This window comes from Miniopterus schreibersii, assembly GCF_964146895.1.
Source record: "Miniopterus schreibersii genome assembly, chromosome: 21".
NCBI lineage: Eukaryota > Metazoa > Chordata > Mammalia > Chiroptera > Miniopteridae > Miniopterus > Miniopterus schreibersii.
Window position 1 is genome coordinate 11,205,366 of NC_138123.1, and position 22,330 is coordinate 11,227,695.

At 43.8% G+C, this 22,330-nt stretch overlaps 1 protein-coding gene across 2 annotated transcripts in view; it reads right to left on the reverse strand.

Moving 5' to 3' along the window:
• The window catches only part of FMN2 (formin 2), a 222,804-nt gene that overhangs the window by 188,892 nt on the left and 11,582 nt on the right, over positions 1–22,330 (reverse strand). For both annotated transcript variants that reach the window (XM_081124213.1, XM_081124214.1), the window contains exon 2: positions 17,136–17,302. In XM_081124213.1, the coding sequence (XP_080980339.1) occupies positions 17,136–17,302 (167 nt within the window). The remainder of the gene's footprint in view (positions 1–17,135; positions 17,303–22,330) is intronic.

Genomic DNA, 22,330 nt, shown 5'->3' on the forward strand with positions numbered 1-22,330 from the left:
ATCATTTCTTTCTATTAAAGAAAACAAAGACAGGCTTTCTACTAAAGGCATATAAGAGAATTTTCAATCACAACTTAAAAGAGGCATAAACAGACCACAGAAGGGGGAAAAAAGTTGCTTTCAGCAAATATTTCCTCATCTTTATAAGTGGGTTATAAATAATAATTCCCCCAGTAGCTCAGAACTACAATACGCAAATACTTGATCTTAGAGGGCCCACGAGAAAACACTAATGCTCCCAGTTAGGCATTCTGAGAGCTCTTCATTGAGATTTTTATAGCCAATATGAGAGCCTGGTTATCACCTGAAAGTATTTCAGGTTAACATTGTTCTGAGAGTGCTATAGGCAAGAACATCCCACGGCCCATTGGTCTGTATATTGAAACAAAATCCCCATTGCTCTCTGGAAGAACTCTCGCCCTTCTCACTGCTGTCCTGTGACTCAGCAGTGAATGGAGATGGGAGGTTCATGCACATGGGAATAAATCTTGCTTTGGTTTTCCCTCTTCCCAGTAAGCTCTCAGATCTGCCCCAGCTCTCAGGCCAGTGACTCCGGATTTGAAAGTAAAATATAGTATCTGTATCCCAGACAGTCCAGGAGTTACAATCTCCCATCAGATTTCAAAAATTCGTCTGAGGAGAAAAGTGTCTTTTAAAAACACGCCTAAAAGCATGCGGTTCATTCATTTCTTTACACACACACATGCTCTATCATCTGCTCCTGGAGTGAGCAGATAAAACCTGTCGCCACCAGCAGAGGGCGCTCTACCGACCCCTGGCCACACGCCGGCCTGCAGCAGGGCTTCCGCTGCACTGGGCTTGGGTGTGACCTCCGAGGACTACCAGGTCCCCTGGAAGGAGACCCCTGAAAATGCCCATCCCATTACACAGTATTTTAGGGAGGAGGGTGCTGAAGGTTAATTTATTTCTGATTTTAGGACTTTACAGCTTCATCTGAAGAATGAAACAGTCGGGTGGTATTTTGAGTTTGTGCTCTTTAAAATCTTATGGACCATTGTGTTGATCAGATTTGCTTTTGGTTTTGGCTATTAGAAAATCTGAAATTGGTATACGGCCCACCAGCCACAGGTTTGAGGGTGCCAGGAGCAGCATTCCTTGTTTTATGTTCCATTTCAGTTTTGTTTCCTTTTGCCTTTTTGTTCCTCTTTTTGCTGACAGCTCATTTTTATTACCTTAAACTATCTTACTTTTCTTACTAAGCATCGTAAATACTTTTTGGAATAAGGTGGCAATAAGCAGATTATTAGTATTAGGGAAATAACGTAAGATCCATGTATTTATCTATTTTAACTGATTTAAACTTTTCATAGGGTAACTGGCTAGATAAAAGATACTGATAGTAGATGGAATTGTTCTCACAATATTTTAGTTTACATTGATCATTTAAATACAAAAACAATAGCACAAGTCTATTGAACAAGGTACGGGACAGAAGAAAAACAGTAACTACTCAGTACCATGCACAACAGCATCCACTCGGTATATTATTTTTTCATCTTTCTTTGAATATTTTCGTAGCTATGATCATATCACACAGTTTTTGTAAGTAGCAAGCCATACATTTTTAATTCATTCCATCACTTCCACACTTTCCCACCTTCTATCATGAACAAAGGTGTCTGAGCTTTCACTTTGTAGAGCACAATTAAGAGTGTATATAAGAATTCTCATCACAAGGACAAATTTACTTTCTTTTTATTGTATATCTCTGAGGTGATGAATGTTAATTAAACCTACATGGCAATCGTTTCACAATATATGTACATGGAACCATCATGCTTACGCCTTAAGCGTGGATACAGTGATGTCTGTCAATTATGTTCCAATACAACCAGAAAAACAAAATGCTTTAAAAAAGAGCCAATGAACTTAAAATTGAAAAAGTATAGTATTCTGCCACTCTTTCTAACGCTTTCAAAAGCCTTCTCAAGTAGCAAAATAAGTATTTTGTTTGTTTCTAGATCTTATTTTTCTCCCTCTGTCCTATGTGTTATTACTCGGCTGACTAACAATTATATCTGTAAGCCTAACGCATATCACATGCTCAGTGATTCCTAATAACCTGCAGGTGTTCAAATTCCATCTTCTTGGTCAAAACCTTTTGCTTTATCTTTTCTGAAGACAGGTCCTGACACACCTTTTCTAGTTTGCGTGAGGCCTTCCCATACCAAAGCGGGTGAGTTATCTTACCATCCCAGAGCCAACCAGGATATTTCCAGGCTGCCAGGTCTAGCCTGCTGCTGCTGAAAGGGTTTTTAAAAATTCCCTGCCTTGAAGCCACTTCCCGGTCTCTATTTCAGAGACTAGACCTCCTGTGACTGCCTCCCACACATTACTGGAACCAGTCTCCTGACTCAGCACCTCCCTGGCACTTCTTGTGGAAATGCAGCCCATGAAACATGGATGAATTACAAAAGAAACTCCCCTGCAGAGACTGTGTCTTCAATGAATCAATAGTCAATAAATTTTAAGTATCTTAAAACAAAATTTCATAAGCAGTGACTGGTTTGGAATTTGGGGTTTGATCCGTTTCAAGCACAGCTAAATGTTTCCTTCTTTATTGGCCTCTTTTCAGTGATATAAATTCATAAAAATCCAAAGTCTTAGCCACTGTTAAAAAAGGGCATCTGATTAGGTTGGATACGCCAGTATCCAGATGGTCAGCTTTTTCCATAATGCAGCTAAGGAGTCCCTTTATGGACTAACAAACTGCAAACTGTTCATCAAAATATGTGAGGGGAAGAATTAAAAATTACTCAAGAAAACATCTTCTCATATAGGAAGCAACTAATGAATGAATAAATAAGTGGAACAACAAATCGATGTTTCTCTTTGTCTCTCTCTCAAATCAATACTTTTTTTTTTTTTTTTTTTTCATTTTAAAAATGAGTTCATAGTATCAAAAGGGCCCAGAGAAAGGAACATAGGTTCAGACTGGGCCTGGCAAGGAGAGAGAATCAGGACTGACTTAGATGAAGGGAGTAAGTTGTGAATGTCAGAGCCCATGGCGATAAGGGGAGAAATAAGGAAAGAGCACTGAGAGCAGGGGAGCCTGGATGAGGGTCACTTACTCAGAAGCCCACTAGTCTCCCTCTGCCCACCGCACAGCCCTGCTCAGTGAGAAGTAGAGTCACACTCATTAGCAATCCACTCTTAAAATTAGATCCCAACAAACCCCAGTAGACAGGGAGATACCTAAATGCCTGCAGTGAAACCTTCCCAGGGGAGTGCAGGGGACTCCATTCGCGACCTTGCAGGCCTCGCCTTCCTCGGAGTCCAGACCAGAGCTTACATTTTCTCGAAGGTGTTGGGAGCTCAAGGGACTGTGGTAATCTGCTCCAGATGAACACTTACCAAGCAGAATTAGCACATATATTACAGCTGCCTACTGAGTCTCCCCTCACAGAAAGAGAAGCTAAAATGAAGGCTCGGCCTTATTATTTATTTTCAGGAGCTATTGACAAAGGAGACTCCTGTTAGAAATTTTGCCTTTGCCTTTGAGGGTACTTGGTCACCAACTGCCATTAGCACAGAGGCAAGCTGGAAGGGAGGGAAAGATCCGTAATGAGCTCGGCTACTTACAGACTGGAGCGCCTAGATGGTGCTCAGAAGGGACACTGACTCAATAACTAGCAGAACTCACTGTCATTATGGCCACAGCCATTAGCAACATCATGAAAATCAAGGCGAACCTTCACAAGCAGCGCTCTGACCTACAGGATGCAAATACGACTAAATAAAATAGTGACTCTGAACAAGCCATTTCTTAAGACCACGTGCTTTAACTAAAGTAACAATTGGGACTTAGGAACCAACAAGTTTATCCATACTACCCATGAATAGTCCCATTGGGAGATAGTTTACTAGCTCAATCTTATCTCTACTACATAGTACTTATTTTCAGGAGCTCTTGACAAAGGAAAGGCTCTTGTTAGAATTTCTGCCTTTGCCTTTGCCTTTGCCTGTACTTGGGAAATGCTAACACATTTGTATGCACAGCCTGTAATGACTATTCTAGAACAGGCTCAAAGGCTTCCACATAATCGGACACCGGTTAAGAGCAGGCATTTCAGAGTCCAACAGTAGATGGGAATCATTTCTCTGTTAATTACTATGTCCATCTCCCTCTCTCTGAAAGAGACATCATAATACTTCCCAGGGGTGTTATAAAAATCAAATAACATTGAAAATCCTTAGCAAAGTAAGGACTCAAAAAGCGGTTCCCTATTCTCATTAAAGAGTCATTAGGGGTCGCTGAATTGGACTTCTGTGTACCAGTGAGGCTGCACACTTAGCAACAGAGTTTGGAAACAAAATCAATTCTCGTCGCCTAGCTCAGTGCTCTTTAGCTGGATTTTAGCCTCAAATTATTACTAAAATGTCAAGTTGACCTTAATGAAAGCCATGACTGAATAAGGTTATGAGAAGGATGGGCCTTAATTGTGCTTTGCTGGGTCTTATTTTGTGAAAACTTGCCCCGTGCTTACAGACACTGCTTCCTGTTCATGGGAGAGAACAGGGGCTAAACTGAGGACTTGTTTAATTAATAGTCATTTTACCCCTGGGTACAGAGAGATGTTTTCCATCAACACTATGTGACTACATCTGGTGGATGTAGACAGGAGAGTGAAGTGTAAATTGTAATTGTAAATTTGAACTGACCCCGTTATATTTATAAGCTCATGATCTCTATATCTTGATATAAACTCCTTCACAAAATTTTGTGCAAATTCTTACTTAAAAATAAAGAATATTTCAATAAGATCTTTTTTTAGCTATAGGAGACAATTATTTAGCAAATTCAACTTAATGAAAGTTCTGTTTTAAAAGGAAGGTATGTCCTTTTAACCTAAAACTCAACTCAAGGGAGTTATCAAGTTTTAACTAAGTGCTGAGTCAGAAACGTACAACGAAGTCCTTTAACTTGTTTACGTCAGCATTTAAAACTTTTCATTATTTTCTCTTATGCGACTGTAGCAAATACCAAGTGATTTTGCTTATATGTGGAATCTAATGAACAAAATAAACCAACAAACAAAATAGAAACAGACTCACAGATACAGAGAAAAGACTGACAGCTGTTAGAGGGGAGGGAGTTGAGGGGCTGGGTGAAAAAGGCAGGGATTAAGCAAAACAAACCATCTCAGAGAAAACAGGGTGGTGACTGCCAGAGGGAAAGGGGGGCAGGGGGATGGGAAAGACGGCAAAGAGGGGACACATGGTGATGGAGGGAGACTTGACCTGGGATGGTGGACACACAGGGCGGTGTGCTGATGATGCATTATAGAATTGTACACCTGAGACCTATAGGATTTTGTTGGCCAATGTCACCCCAATAAATGCAATAAAAATAAAGAAATAAATAAAAATAAAAAACATATTACAGTGAATTCTGCATTGCTGAAATTTTAAAATATCTTCCGGCCACTCTGTAAACTTGGAAATTAATACCGTTCTGAGAATTCCCTTTCCCTAACTTGAAGCAACCAGCAGAGGGCAGAGCGACACATTTCATAGTTGGATCCCTGGGCATGAATGAGAAGGAATTATAAAAAGAGCCTGAGGAGTTCTATTTTTGACTGAAATTCAGCACCTCGGTTGCTGTATTTGCATATATGCTGAGCTCAGAGACAGGCGAAGAGGAAATGTCAACCTAATATTCTCTGCGGCAGAAATGTGGGAATAAAAATCAGCACTGCAATGGAGTAAATTGCTGTAGAAATGCTTGGAATCAACGGAATAGAGACATGGAATAGCCCGGCTGGCGTGGCTCAGCGGCTGAACATCAACCTATGAACCAGGAGATCGAGGTTCGATCCCCGGTCAGGGCACATGTGCAGGTTGCGGGCTCGATCCCCAGCAGGGGGCGTGCAGGAGGCAGCCGATCAGTGACTCTCTCACTACTGATGTTTCTATCTCTCTCTCCCTCTGCTTTCCTCTCTCTGAAATCAATAAAGATATTTTTTTAAAAAAAAGAAATAATTGGCATAGATGACAAGAGATTAAAATATCTGTAAAAATGAATCCATGAAAATAATTTTCTCTCTCCATATAGGCATTCCACAATAACCTCTTAATCTAGAATGCACACCCGATAGACAAGATTATTGGAAAGGTTTTAAATTCTTTCTATAGGGTTATTTGAAACTTTGATTTTACTGTCTTATTATTCTATAACTTCAATGTCCCACAACCCCTTGTACTACAAAAAGTACATTTTAAAAGACAAAGAAAGATGCAAACGAAGAGAAATCCCTGGGGAGTCTTGCCTGGTGTTACAGCAAATATCATACGAGATTAAATTTAATATTTATTTCAGATAGAGTTCTATTCAGTTACATTGCCAGGTGTGAGTATCTGCGTTTTATATTTCTCAAGTTTTTGCAAACAGGAACAATGAAAGAGTTAACCAGAGAAAGTTCCTGTAAGAAATTAAAGGTGGTATTAGTTCCACTAAAGATTCTGTTAACTCCCTGGACCAAATCAATCAATCAATCAATCAATCAATCCCTCTCTCTCCCTCTCACCCCCTGCTAGCAGTTTCTCAGTTACACACAATAAGTGAACCAAAGGCTTAATGAGCAGCCCAGGGAAAAGGTTCCATCATTAAGCTTAGCTCTAGCACAGCAGTTGAGCTAAAACTCTTGAGGATTCAAAGACAGGACCTCCTCGGAGCCAAAGAAAAAGGCCAAGGGCAGCTGCCTCATGGAAGCCACAGACTGATATTCCCAGAACATTCTCTAGAGCAAGGCTTTCCCGAACCTGGCTGATCAAAACCCCTCTATCCAGAGTCCCACCTCAGACCAAATCAATCACTCTCTGGAATCCGAGCCCAAGAGTTAGTCAGAATTTTAGAAAGTTACCCTGGTGGCAAAATAAACGGAAGAGATGAACATTAGATGAAACGACAGACTCAGCCTGGAGGCAGCTAACGGAGGGCCCTGTGGGCCGTGAATAAAAGCTTTGGAGCTACCCTGGGGGTAAAGCTGTCCAGCAGGGGAAATGCGATCACCCCTTTGTGGAGAAGGCAGTGGAGAGGCCGGGAGGGGAACCAGGGGGCTGCTGAGGCCACTGCCTTAGCCAGACGCAAGACGAAATCGGCTCACACCCGAGATCCACTGGGAAAGGAAACAGGGCCAGGGCTGCCAGATACACCTTTGAATCAGCAGGACTTGGCGACAGATTGATGGGCTGTTTTGAATCAACAGCATTTAACACCAGGTGGGCTGTGGAAAGTGAAAAAAAGGGCCCAGAGTCGGGTTTGACTCCGACTCTGCCGCTTACAAATCTATCTCATGGGGCAAGGTACCCTCCCCTAGGCTCAGTTTTCACATCAGAAAATAGAAGTGGGATTAAATAAATAAGTTATTTAAATTAATCCATAGAAGTGATAAGTTAAATACGTATTAGCACAGTGCTTGGCCTTTAGTGAGCGCTGACTAAATGTTGGCTGCTAGTCGGGATTTTTGTTGTTAATGATGTCGCTATAAAAATCGAATCCACTAAGGTCTACTCTGGGGAAGTATTTTTAAAGGAATTAAAAAGCTCCCCTGATGCTGAGTACAAGGACCCAAGACCAGTTTCAGTTTTCCGTAACTGTTGCTGAGGAATGCTGCGTGTTGTTGTTTTTGAAAAAAACTGAACGAGAAATGTTTAAGGAAGGAAACAATTTAGTTTTACGATGACCCTCAGAGCCACAAACCGTCTGCATTAGTGAATATCATGGGATCTGGAAACAAGAAATAAGTTCCAATTTTCTGACTCCACCACTCTTACCACCTAGACTGAGAGGCACCAAATAGACCCGCGTGGCCTCACTGGTCCGCATTCACCACGGGATCTACTCACCCTCTCCCAGGGTCCTGCTGACGCCGAGGAAACCACCCACCCCTAGGTCCTCCTTGTCTAGCTCCAAAATGGTCTGAAATCCCTGCTATGCACCCAAAGGTGCTTGGATCTGTGCAATGAAGAGTTACTGTGAGAGCCAGAACTGCCAAAACAGAGGAGTGAGCAAAGCAGGTTTACAGCTGTTCATGTGGAAAAGGACATGCAGGTTAATAGCTTTATGAACGCACAAGAATGTCACAGTGCAACCGTAAACCTCCTTTCGCCCACCCCCGCAGAGCTGAAGGGTTTGTGCTGATCACTGAACTTTAAGCAAGAGAATGAACATAACTTTCCAGTGCCTCGAGTTTATTCTTCTGTAAAATGGGGATAAACCCATCTCATCAGGGTTGTTACGAAGATTAAATGAATTAATATTTGTAGAGTGCTTAGGACAGTGTCTGGTATGTAATAACCATAATGTTTTTGTAAATACTGAAGACAACTTTTTAAAAAGTAAAGGCACCAATTCAAGGAACTGACACAGGCCGGCGGGCTGGTCACGGCTGGAATGGGGCCCAGGATCAGCAAATAATTCACAAAGGAAGTTCAGAGAGAGCGACGTGAGTGCCAGCACAAGAGGACAGAAATGCGTCTCCCGGGCTGCCTTGGCCGAAGGTTTTACCCAGTTTCCCGCTAAGAAAGGACTGAGATTAAAACAGAGCCCCCTAGATTTTAGTTGTGGGCACTGCATACGTAATTCCTTCTTTCTGCTTTGTAAATGAACATAGTTTATTCCACGTTAGAATTATGATTCTAAATCAATCCATCTATCATCAATTAAAGGACCCCTGGAATGGCTCCCAAATTAAAGTCTACCCTTCATCTCAATGCTGGATGACACCACTGCGGTGGGAATGAGCCACCCCGGACCCCGATCTCACCTGCAGCCCACTCACCTGGCCACACGCTCAATCACTTCATCACCCAAAACCAAAAACCTGTCAAAAAACACACGTAGGCCTCCTACCTGACCCTCTCCCCCAGACCTTGAGAATCCTCACCCCCCTCTTTCCTACCCCCCACTCCCTCTGGTCTTGCCTTCTAACTTTGCAGCCCACTGTTTCCACCACTCCCGTGCCAACATCCTCAACTGTCACCGTCACTAACCACCCGGATGCAGGCACCGGGGCAGAATGCCAACCTGAGATGGGTGTGAGGTTTTACCTTTGCCATCCCGGGGCTCCCTGGCCCTCCTCAGGCCGCCCTGTCATTCTGTTCAGCTCTCGGTCCTGTTTTCTGTGGTGTCCAGATGGAACGTCTTCCACTTTTTAAACATCTGGCCTCACACCCCTAAGCCATCCAATGGGGAAGGTGACACCTCCTAACTCACAGCGATTCAGGAGGCCAGCAGCACCCCCTCAACTTCCCAGCACCCACTTAAAAGAGCCCGCCCCCCCATTGGTCCCTCCCCTCCACTCACACAGGTGTCCCACGACTGTCCCACCCACCGCCCCACCTGTGCTCCGCATCCCAGCCCTTCTGGCTTTCTCCAGACAAGAGAGCATCAATTCTCCTTCCTCCCTCATTTTCAACATTTCCTTCTGCTGAATCCCTCCCGTCAGCACCCACATGTGCTCGAACGCCCTCCCCATGCTTTTCAAAACAGGGACAAAGAAAAAGAGAAACGAAGCAGAAATGAGCTTTCATTCCCCACCCTGTGTCTCTTTTCCCTGACAAAACCGCTGGAGCTCCTCGAGCACCTGTACTGAGCCCCCCACCCATCCCCTCACCGGCACCCTCGCCCTTCCATTCGAACCTCAGTGCCCACAGCACCCCACCCAGATCCCTCTCCACCAGGCTGTTAACAATAGCCTTGGGTACATTCAATGACTCCGTGCCAGTCCTGATCTCACTTGACCTCTTGGCAACATCTGATACCACTTTTTTTTCTGTTCTACCTCCCTGGCCCGTCTTGGTCTGCCCCCGTGCAGCTGACCCCGCTGGTCACTGCATAAATGTCCTTCTGCAGGCCAGGGCCTGTCGCTTCTCGCCCTACAGGCTCTCTCCAACACAGAACAGCCTCAGGTGCCATCTACAGGCTGAAGTCCTCAGTCTCTCTCCCCACCCCCGGACGCAGATAACCAACCACTTCTGCATGTCCTTCGTAGATGCTCACACTCAGTGAGACCTAAATGGAACCGTCCTCTCGATTTGCTTCCCCTGTGTTTTATACACAGTAAACAGCATCACCCTCTACCCTGTCACACAAGCCAGAAATCTGGGCTCCCTCACCTTTAAACAAATCCATCAAGTCCCCGAGTCGTTTCATTTCCATCTCCCAACGCGGTGCTCTTCAAAGTGTGGTCAGGGGCCAGCGGCCTCAACATCACCGGAAACTTGTTTGAAATGCAAGTTCTCCAGCCTCACCTGAGACCCGCAGGATCAGAGACACTGGAGGTGGAGCCCAGCGGTGTGTGTTTTACCGAGTCCTCCAGGTGATTTCAGTGTCCGCTGGGGTTTGACAATCACTTATCTAGGTATCATTAGAATTACACTCTTATAATTCCATTTCCACTTATGTAGTTGCGGGCACTGTCTCCCCCATCCCTTCCTGGGTTACTGCAACATCTGCCTCAAAATCTTCCAACCCTACCCACAGAACACCCCGCAGGCACACTCCACAAACACCCCAAACGCTCTCTCTAAATCCTGAATCTCGTCCCATCACACACCTCCACCGAAGGCCTCCAGTGGCTCCTACTGCTCTCAGGACTGAATTCCAATTCTCCACCCTTCTCCAGAAGCCTTCTTAGGTGGCTCTGGGTGCCATCTAGCATCTTTCCTTAAGATGCCTCCTCTGCCCCGACTCCTCCCTCATGCTGTGACTCTGCTCCAGGACATAATGACCACAAACACCTCAGAACCTTCCATCACCCCCAGTAAATACTGGGCCACCACATCTCTTCATTTTTCTGATGGTCAGCAAATAAGTCCAGGGAGAGTATCTCCATTTTTCATGGAAAATTTCAGTAAATACTGTGTGACTGACTGGTGACCACGTGTGGGTGGGGACAGGCAGAAAAGTCAAACTTACACCATAAAGTCACCTTTCATCTATCTCACCTGTCGACCAGGGGTCAGCAAACTGGAGCCTACGGGCACATCTAGCCAGCCGCCCGCTTTTGTACAGGAAGGTCTGTCAGGACACACAGCCATGCTCATTCATCACAGTGTCCACGGCTGCTTTCACACCACGACAGCGGAGTTGAGCAGCTGTGACAAAGACTAAAATATTTTCTAAGGCCTAAACTATCTTCTAGCTGACCAACTTTGAAAAACTCTGCCACCCCCTGATCTAGACAATAAAGATAATAAATAAGAAATAAATACTTCAGGTTTCCAAAGTGCTGTAAAAATCGGGAGGAAAAAAGAACCCCCCAGGCTCCTGGTTGGGTGATGTTTTCTCTGTCCACTCTGCCATGGGTTCACAATTCTGGACTTCTCCTGGCTCTTGGGGAAAGACAAGGAAGGCCACAGGAAATGCCAGTCACATCAACAGAACCGATTAATATTCAAAGCAGGTTCAGGAGAAGGGTAAGAAAAGTCATGGAGAGAAAAGTTGGGCTGAGTCACCCATTTTAATGAAAGGCCATCATATGAATTCTAAGTGCATTCTGAGTCACCCAACACCGTTTGCCAAGTGGGTGATGCAAGGTACCAGTTCTGGAAGCCAAAACATATCACGAAGAAGAAAGTATGTCACAGCCTTAAAAAGTATGACTGCCACTGATGTGTTCTTTAAAAATCCATTTTTCTAAACTTCAATTGCCTTGGACTGGGGATTGTTCTAAAATCCACAAAAGTACCAGCCGCATTTCTTCTGAGCTCAGAAAACTTTGTGATGAAGAAATAATAAGTAGTCTTAAGAATTGAAAGAATTCCGTTAAGGTGTAAACTCAATGATACTGAGAAAGAGATAAGAGAAATACATGTTTCTTCTCCCAAAAGAAACGAAGAGACAATAAAAAACTATGCTGTGCTGGATAGAGAATCCCTGTATAAGAAAGAAATAAACCTAATGTAAAATAAATATGAAATACTTTCAGACAAGTGATTGTTATTAAAATAATAGAAACCATTGGAACTTGACCCCAGAAATCCCCTTATTTGACCAGCCTCGGGGGTCTAATATTGAGATATTAAGAAGGAAATTAAATTAGAGCCACTACAGCGTCTGCAGGGCAATATTTACACAGTGCCCATATGTTCTTCTACTTTTGGAATAAACTTATGGATAAAATATTAACGTTAAAAATACTTCTAAGGATAGAAATGTGCCTATGGAGGCTGGGAGGTTCATGGGGCCTGGACCAGGTAGAAAAAAAGGTAGAGGCACTAATTTACCTAATTGTCGGAGGTGCGTGAGGAGGCAGGACATACCATCCAAAGTTGATAGCACAAGTACAGACAGACAAAAAAATCTGTAGGGTATTATTTATTGTTAAAATAAGAATTATTAAAAGGAAACTAGAATAGCAATAGTAACTATACGGGAAGGACCGAAGAGGTGTAGGGCAGGGGTGCACCCAAATCCTCACGTTAGAGCCAGAATGACAGCAACGCTGGCGATGGCATCAGCAAACTTAAAATACCTGAAGTCACACCAGCTCACCCAGAGCACGGAGTCCCACGTGGGGCAGGACTGACCGTGGGACGGCAGGCCAGGAGCAGAGCCTGCTGCTTGTCTTTGCAGCATGGCTGTTCTCTAACCAGGTGAATGCAGGGCCCCAGAACATTCTAAAGCCCTTAAAATTTAAAAAAAAAAAAAAAAAGAAGAAGAAGAAATGAAATGAGTAGCCCGGCTGGTGTGGCTCAGTGGTTGAGCAGCGTCCCATGTACCAGGAGCTCCAGGTTTGATTCCCGGTCAGGGCACAGGCCTAAGTTGCTGGCTCCATCCCTAGCAGGGGCATGCAGGAGGCAGCCGATCGATGTTTCTCTTCCATTGATGTTTCTCTCTCTCCCTCTCCCTCTCTCTGAAATCAATAAAAACATATTTTTTAAAAAATTAAATGAGTAAAGCTGAGGGAAAGGATTGCAGTTTCAATCTCCTTATCATGGATTTATGCAATGGTTACCTGGCTAATGAAATAGATGTAAAACAAGGCTACAAAATGAATTTCAGTAAGTAAAATCTATTCGCTACTGACTTCTGTGTTAATATTACAGCGAAGTCTGCAAGGAAAAGAAATATTCAGCTAAATAATTTTAAAAGCTGGTCTGCAAAGTAAATATAATTTTAATACCACGTTTAAAAGAAAAAATGACTTTCCGAGAGTTAATACTGTACACAATGTTTCAAAAATAAAAATACAGCAAAAACATACATATGTATACTCTTAGAGCTAAAAGGTGTCATAGACTTTACTGTTTCTCAGAAAAAGACTTGTGTGGGTTTCACTGAAAAATAGCAGTTAGCATTCTTCCTGCTCCAAAAAACTTAATTCAAATACAAAAGATCAATTCTATTTTCCCACTTAAGTCTTCTTTCTGACTACTGGTGACAATGAATAGAGTACATTTCATTAGTTTTCTGGTAATCGCTGTTGTAGGTAATCATTACTGACTTACCCTTTAACAAGTTCAAGATCATGTTTCTTTTATTCCTTTTTGGACTGAATTTTCATATCTCCCTTCCCTTTATTTTATTTTTTTAAATGTTTTTTATTGATTTTAAAGAGAGGAAGTGGGGGGAGAGAGAGAGAGAGAGAAACATCAATGATGAGAGTCATTGACCGGCTGCCTCCTGCGCGCCCCCTACTGGGGATCGAGCCCACAAGCCAGGCACAGAACCATGACCTGGAACCCAACCATGACCTCCTGGTTCACAGGTTGACACTCAACCACTGAGCCACGCCGGCCGGGCTTCCTTCCCTTTCATTCTAGTCTCAGTAATACACTCATCCAAACCTATGTCCATTTAATACACACCAAGGAGCTCCTGCCCATAAGGTCAGGGATTACTACATATTCAGCAAAATCAAACAGGTCTGCCAAACTCAAAAAAGCCCAGCATCCAAAAAATGCACCCAAAACTACTCTGCTAAAAAGAGTATTTAAGATCAGTTACGAAGGATTAAGCAGGTATAATCATACACTCCTGCCAAAATCCTTGAGCCAAGTAAGCTTGCTTTCTTTTTGTGATGTAAAGCAATAGTGTGCCATCTGACATAGTTATGGCTGAACAACCCATAATTATGTAAGATAATTGTGGTTTGCTGGAAAACAACTGCTGATCAGCATGACCCAGAAGAGGGGATCGAAATACGCATACAGTCATTCAAAGGAAAAGGCGCCTTAGGGGCCACGCACTGGACTTGCTCTTGCAAAAGGACCTCCATTCTCAACTGACAGGCAATGCTTTTATTTATGGGTCTTTTTTTTTTTTTTTTTAACTTCCTTCCCACCACGAAGAGAATACAAATTTCAGAACGAGAATCTCATTTCTCTCGCTCACTGGCCTATCTCTGGAGCCTAAAACACTGCCTGGCCTGTAGAATGTATTTGGTAAATATCTGTGAATGAATTAACATGATCACTCACAGCTCTTTGCCTGTTAGTCTTTTTGAAACTTTAAGGTGAAATGTAAGAAAATATGTGACCGTCTTTCATATTTTGGACAGCATTCCTAAAGCAACATATCAGGCTCTAAAATGTATAAAAGAAATTGAACTAAATCAAGAGCTGACTGAAGTAGGCGGATCCGTCAGCTGTATCGGTAAGATCCCCAATTCAAAACTCGACTGCTCTGCTTGCGTGTGGAAACGGACAGAGGAAAGGCAGAGGGGAGAGGGGACAGGGGCTCTTAGGTAAGGGAGCAAAGTCAGGGTGGTGCCAGTCGTGACTTATTCCCAAAGGGTGTTCTGTCTCAAAGGGCAACTGTCCTCAAGAGAACCGTTGGTTAGAAATCCTCCCAGGAGCGATTTTCTAGAAATCAGCAGAGAGATAATTATCAGAAACTTCTCTCCCCACAGATAAGTCATTCCTCCTGCTCACTCTCTCACCAGCACTTCAGTCCATATAAGTCCCTGTGTTGTTACTTCTTCTGCGTTTTGAAGACAACCTCAGCTGCACATATAATAAATGAACAGTTCTGTTGCTGAATTGCTGTTTCAGTACATGAATAACGTTTCTTAACAGAGTACCTCTAATTTTGTAATTGTTTCTGTTCAGTTTGGTGGGCTGCGTGGAGAGATAGCAACAAATAAAGTGGGGAGAAGATGCAATCACAAAGTTGGGGGAAAGAAATCCAGCATTCTGAGGAAGTTATTTCATATCCTATTAAAGGGTTTTATTTGTTTGGTTTCTGGCTTTCTATGCCACATCACTGCCCTCCAAAATAACACACACGGATGGAGCAGGTAGGGGGTAAGAAGCAGCCAGTTCAGTGATTAAAAAAAAAAAAAAGAGCCCTGGCCAGTGTGGCTCAGTTGGCTGAGCATCACTCTATGCACTGAAAGGCAGTTGGTTCGATTCCCGGTCAGGGTGCATGCCCAGGTTTCAGGCTCCATTGCCAGTAGGGGGCGTGCAGGAGGCAGCCGATGGATGTTTCTCTCTCACATCAATGTTTCTCTCTCTCTCCCCCTCTCCCTTCCTTTCTCTTTAAAATAAAAAACATATTTTAAAATAAATAAATAGATAAGTCTTAAGAAGGAAGCTTCACACGTCACAGCACATCCTGGGCAATGTCCTTTCACACCATATAACTTGGGTTTATTTCCTTCCTAGTATTGTCTATGCTCTCAACGAGATCTCACATCTATTTTATGTGATTTGCTTTTCTAATACTGAAGGGAGATTCAGGAGAGCACAGGTTGTAACGGGTAAAGAAGAGAAACAAGAGAAACAGGCACAGAGAGACATTTTACTATTTACCACTGTGCCTTGGCCTCAGCCAGGGCTCATTTTCATTGCCTTTTAAAACATCATTATTAAAAAAAACAAACAAACAAAAAAAAAACATCGTTATTTCACTCCCTGAGAAAAAGCACATACATTGAAGAAGTCTATAAAAGTAGGGGGTAGAGATGGAAGCAATGGGACCGACCCTCCTGGGTGAGAACTCTGCCTCACGTACACCTCTGGACCGGTGAGCTAACCACACCCTGAATTTTCTTATGAGAAATTCATAGTCATCACAGGCAATGCTGCACATGTACCACACACCTGAGAAAGACTAGCAACACTCTGGCTTGAGAAGGACAATCCAATCCAACTATGCTGACATTTGCCATGAATTATGAATATGCCCTTTGGATTACTGTTTTGCAGCATTAGCTCTAGGTGTCTGGGAGCTGGGGCAGAGCACAGACCCTGCTGCTTCATGCCAATATTTTGTACGTAGGTGAGTAATGAACGCAGTGAAATAGCATCCTAGGGCCTATGGAGACCTGCAGCCACTGGGAACAAAACTCTTGCCCTATGGAGCTCCTTCTGCAGGAATGTCTACAACCAGCAAAGTGAGAAACACTGATCAGAGCCCCTTCGACGTCCTAGCTGATTAAAGCAGGCTAGATAGCTGTCAAGAGCGGCCATCTGTTGAGGAAAGGAGGTTTGGCAAATATATTTTAAAATACCCTAGAAATCTTACCGTGTGTGAGAGCGTGGGTGGACCTAGAGGGCATTATGCTAAATGAAATAAGTCAGAGAGAGAAAAGCAAATACCACACGATTTCACTTATATGTGGAATCTAAAGAGCAAAATAAGTGAATGAATGAAATAGAAACAGACTCATAGATACAAAGAACAGACTGATGGTTACCGGAGGGTAGGGGGCTTGGGGGGCTGGGTGTATAAGGCGAAGGGATTAAGAAGTACAAATTGGGAGGGGAAAGAAATACAAATCGGCAGTTACAGAATGTCACGGGGATGTAAAGTACAGCAGAGGAAATAGTCAATAATATTGTGATGACTATGTAAGGTGCCGGGCGGGTCCTGGGAATATCGGGGGGAGCACTTTGTAAAGTATATGATTGTCTAACCACTGTGCTGTACACCTGAGACTAATACAGAATAACGTTAAATGTAACCTGGGACTGAAAAAGAAAATGAAAAAGAGAATACCCCAGTGAAAAGCGAAAGCAGAGACGGGGCGCACCGAGCCACGGAGAGGCTGGGGGAGGAGGCCTGCGTGGCTCGCTGGCCTGGAAATGATGGGGCGATGGGCAGACCCACGTCACAGTGCTGCCTCCACTGAGGCCGCCTCGGGGACAGAGCCGAGTCCACTTACATCAAACGGAGCCGAGCCCGGCTGGGCGCGCTGGGGACACGGCTCCCGGAAGCAGTCGCTGAAGGGCAGGAGCAGGCCCATGGCGATGATCCGTGAGCAGAACTTCTCGGCCTCTTCTGGGGGCCCGTGCTCCTGCTGGCTGAACAGCTTCTCCAGCAGCGTCCGCCCTGCCGAGGAAACAGCCGTTAGAGGCAGCCCGACGGGTCCCCAGGGGGCAGGGGACAGGTAAACACAGCCGGCGAGCAACACCGTTGCCGAGGCTACTGGCTGCGCAGAAGGCGGCCTCTCGAACTCACAGGCGACTCTGCAGCCCCAGGCCTGGGCCACCACAGGGGACAGGGCAGCTCTGGTGTTCTCTCGCATCCCCCCAAATACCTCCTGCCCCCACACTGGGGGGGCCATGTGATGAGCGTGCATCTCCCATCTGAAGGGCCCAGCCTTTGGGATTTCACTGGAAATCCTCCTTCCTAGGGAGCAGTGAGTCACTGCTATTGAGCTAGGAAATGACAGCGGGTGACATGCATTCCCAGGCACGGCGATGGGACAGCAGGGAGGAGGCGACAGGGAGGCAGGCAAAAGCAGCAACCCTGGGAAGGGAAGAGCGTTGACCAGCAAAGTCACCCTGAAGAGGAAAGTGACAGAAGGAAACTCAAAATTTTCTCATATGCACCTCAGAAGCATAACTCTAGAGTAGGTCCAAACTTGTTTTTTATTATTTCCTTAAAAGAGACAAGAGAGAACTGGCTGAGGACCCTAGAGGTCCTGGGTCCACCTGATCACTTGTTTCTCAATCCTGGTTGTACCTTAGACCCACCGGGGACAACAGAATGACGGAAGCAGGACCAGACATCAGTATTTTATTGGGCACCAGCTGATCCTAACGTTAGCGAGAGTTGAGAGCCCCAGGCCCAGTCCCTAACTCGTTCAGACACTACTCACTCTCTAATTTATTATCCTTCAGAAAATTATCTAGCTTCAGTAGAAGAAATAGGAAATCTCTACAGTCCCTTCTAGAGCCACAGCTGTTATCTCAGTTCTCGCCCTATTGCTTCCCTTCCCTCTAATTAGGGGAGTCAGTCTTCAAATTTAGATTAAAACCACTTATCCAGAATAGCCTTCAGTGATCCCCTTCCACACTCTTTTGGAACCCTTCAGAGCTCCTCGGTGCAATTCATCATTTTAATTAATTATCTGTGCAATTTGTTTAATGTTTACCTCCCTTACTAAAATGTAAACCCTCTGACAGCCAGCAACCATCCTGCACACCCGGCCACCTGCACATAAGAAGCATCAGTAAATATTTTCAGGATTTCTGAATGAATACCATGTGATCCTACGACAAAGCCTCATTCACATCAAGGCCAGAACTGAAAAGGAAATACCAGTCTATACCAGGGGTCTGCAAACTTTCTGTGAAAGGCCAAATCGTAAATAATATAAGCTTTGAAGGCGACATAAAATCTCTGTTGCATATTCTGTTTTGTTTTTAATGATTTTGAAAATGTAAAATGCATTCTTAGTTTAAGGCTATACAAAACCAGGCCCAGATCTATATTTTAGTTACAACTAAATTTCAAATGTATAATAAACACTCAGTTCTGTCAAGACACTGGCAATGTGACTCTCGTGCCTCTTCCTATTTTCGTTTGTGAAACTAATTTCAAAATCTCCCTCAGATATGTGGAATGACAAAGCAGGGCAAAAGAGACCTCTATTTTTCCCATTCCTTGAGGTCACTAGAGAACATTCTTTGGTCCCCCAAGACATTTGCAAGGGGAAATAAAGGCTTTTTTTTTCCCCCTACAGAACTTAAGCTTGCCTAAAACTAATTGGAACCAAACACCTATGAAGTCTCATCCCTTAATTCTCAAGTGACTAATTATCATTACAGTACACCCATTTTACACATCTTACGGTATGGCTGAAAATAGCCCTAAAGCTAGTTATTTCTTTTCTATAACTCAGATATTTTGCATAAGCAAAGTCAGAGAGATAGGCTCTTTCCGTGTGTGCACGTGCAAGCATAGGAGTAAATGTGTTTCAAGCCAAGAATTTTCCAAAGGGATCATGGAACAATGTGGAAGAAAGGGAACTATAACTGCCTCGTAACATCAGTTCTATGTTGAGCAAATATCCCTGAATCCTTCATCCACGGCTTCTCAACTGCTCTTTTCCCCATTTTCCCCCTTTATTCTTCAGAGAGCTCACTCAGCCCTTGAATTTATATAACCTGTCTCCTCCTCATGAAACGAATAGACCAAAAAGGAGTTCTACAAAAGCAACCTCCCAGGGTGGTCTGACCATGAATTCCTAACTGGGCAGGTCACAGAGGGTAGTCACACCCCAGACATAGAACTTCTTTGCCTTAAGCAAGCCCTGACCATTGTTTTGGGGCAGCTAGGTTAACTCCCCTTTGAAATGTCCCTTTCAGACCCCTCCCTCTGAAGTGTGACCATCCTCAGGAGAGCACATAATCATAACTACCCTGTAATTCGATCCCAGCCTTGCTTTCTCTCACCTGCATGGAATCTTCCTTACATTCCCTCCCTAGTTCCAAATGCATAAAAGAAGCTCCAAATAGTCATTTTTTGGAAGCATTCCACCTCCGTCTGTTGAGATCTTGCTTCCAGAAGTATCCTCTGTTTGACTCAAATTTTTATAAAAATTCTCTACAGTTTTGGACAGTCTTGCATTGACAATTACTTGGCGTAGTCAGCAGGACTCAGAAGAAGTCCACCATGGCCCACCCCTCAGACCCAGACTCCCTGCTAGGTGCTAGCCGGGGCCCATGGTGCTCCACCAGCTCCCCACTTCTTACTGGATGGACTTTGGAGAAACTTCTCTTGGAACCCTGGAATTTTACCTGCTTTAGGTGGCAGTTCCTAACTTTATTTCAGCTGTTCTTATATGGCTGCTTTTAATTTCAGCTTTTTAAAATTGGCTCAAAAGGAAAATTAAAATTAACATGGGTAACCATGCCCCCCAGGTTGACAAGCCTCACAACAGTCAGGGTACAATTCATATGGCCCCTCAACTTGCAAGTATCTACAGAAATGGAGAGATTTAACTAAAAATAATATCACCTTGTAATCCAATCCCCTCCTGGCTTTCTCCCACCTTCATACAATCTTCCTTACATTCCCTCAATTCTAAATACAAAAGCAGAAGCTGCAAACTGCTATTCTAAGAAGCATTTTCTTAATCTGTCAAGATCTTGCTTCCAGGCGTATCCTGTTTGGCTCAAATAAATTTTTATAAAAATTCTCTACAGGTTTGGACATCCTTACATCAACATAGCTGTGGCCACAGACAATTACTCAGCCTCTCTTAGGCCTCAGTTTTTTCACCTATAACTGGAAATAATCATCCTCATTACCTTCTAGGATTACTGTGAGAATTAAATGAAATAATCTTGTAATGGATGTAAACCCTGAAAAAAAGAAGATAACCTGGTGGCTAACTAGGCTCAACATTCAAAAGCAGAGCCTAGCAGGCATTTCTGAACAGGGGCCTCTCAGGCCAGCCACGCTGCAGGGAGAAGCTTGCACTGGACTGCCTGCCTTCCCCTGTTCCTGACAGCCGAGCCAGCCCTTATAAAGGAGGTCCTGGGATTGTATTTCAGCCAATAGACTGGGCTTTCCCCAACCAATCAGAGCTACGCAGCTATATCTCCAGCAGTATCTTCACCAATAAGAGTGGCTCCATTCTGACCAATCAGGACAGCGCCTTTTGGACCAATTGAACTGTGAAGATTTGGAGTCCTCATTTGCATGAGGATGGACCAATCAGGGACCGGGGTGGGGACTCCTGCCTATATAAGTCAGATCCCCTGAGGCTCAGAGAGCTGTTCTTCCCCTTTCCACTAAAGGCTGAGGACTGTGCTTCCCGCCAGGAGCTGAAACACCAAAAATGTCTCACCAGGGAAGCGTGAAGCAGACCAGTGCAGAGCAGAGCAGAGCAGAGCTGTTTAGCCAAAGACAGGCCAAGGGCCACCTCCCCCTGGGCCACCTTGTAGCCATGCGGCATCACAACTAAGCTGAATAAAGTTTCCTTGTTCACTGCCCCCCCCCCAAATGGGGGATTTCTGTTGGTGATGAATTGGTGCCATAAAATTTTGGTTCAATCGGAAGGAAATCTTAAGCAAACAATAAAATCATAAAAATATATCCATAATCTAAAAGCATTAGAAAAAGTATGATTTTAAAAGCATTTGGAGAAAGTCAAATAAGCAAGGCAAACACAGGTTAAAATATCTTCAGTCACCAAGTTATGTTTTGATATTCAATGGATTTTAATTATATCAATGTAATATAGTATTAAAGAGTCTGCTTGCTATAATTCCTAACCTCTGGGTTTAAAAAACAAAAACCTTTCATTGTTTTACTAAATTTATTAAATTCATGATAAAAATAATATTCATCCAATGACAGGGAACTTACTAATCATTAATATGCTTCAATTATTTCTGTACTAGTCCCCCCTCCCACATACACTTACATACCCTAGTTAATGGAAGAGTATTAATTACCTTTATCTTGTAGAATCAGCCTTGCAGTAGTACACTATCTACAAATACTCCTTTGCATTGCTAAGCAAAAATCACAGGGCTAGATACACCTGGAAACAACAGCTGGAGGAACATTGTACTAGGACTACTTACCATCACAACAAATGCAGTGACCCTCTCGCAGAAGACAGACATAAAATTGTCAGTCCCTGCACTGGGGTTCTGTTGGGCCGGTGAGCAGTGACACTATGAGAACTAGGAAACCTTTTATTTTAATAGAACTGTAAGAGGAAAGTCATTTCTACATCTACTGCCTGCTCTGTGAAGCCGAGCAAGGATTTATCATCACAATTTCAAAGACACTGCGGACTGAATAGGTTCTGGAATGTGCTGGGGTCAGGAGACGGGAAAGTGGCAGTGCCAAACCCGGATGCACACTCTGCTCTGCTGATTTTTATTCCAGGGACCTTCCACTCCAGAGCGGGCCAGCAACTCTGGGAAAAGCTTTTGACCAACATTCCGAATTAAGATATAAAAGAAATAGACCATGGGGTCTGCGCTCTGCGGGAGCTAACAATCTAGTTACAATGACCAATGCTCAAGAAGGAACACTGTTAGAATGCAGTCTATTTAGAACACACTATCTTAATTAAACATCCTTAGTGGAATTGGGGAGCAGCAAAGACAA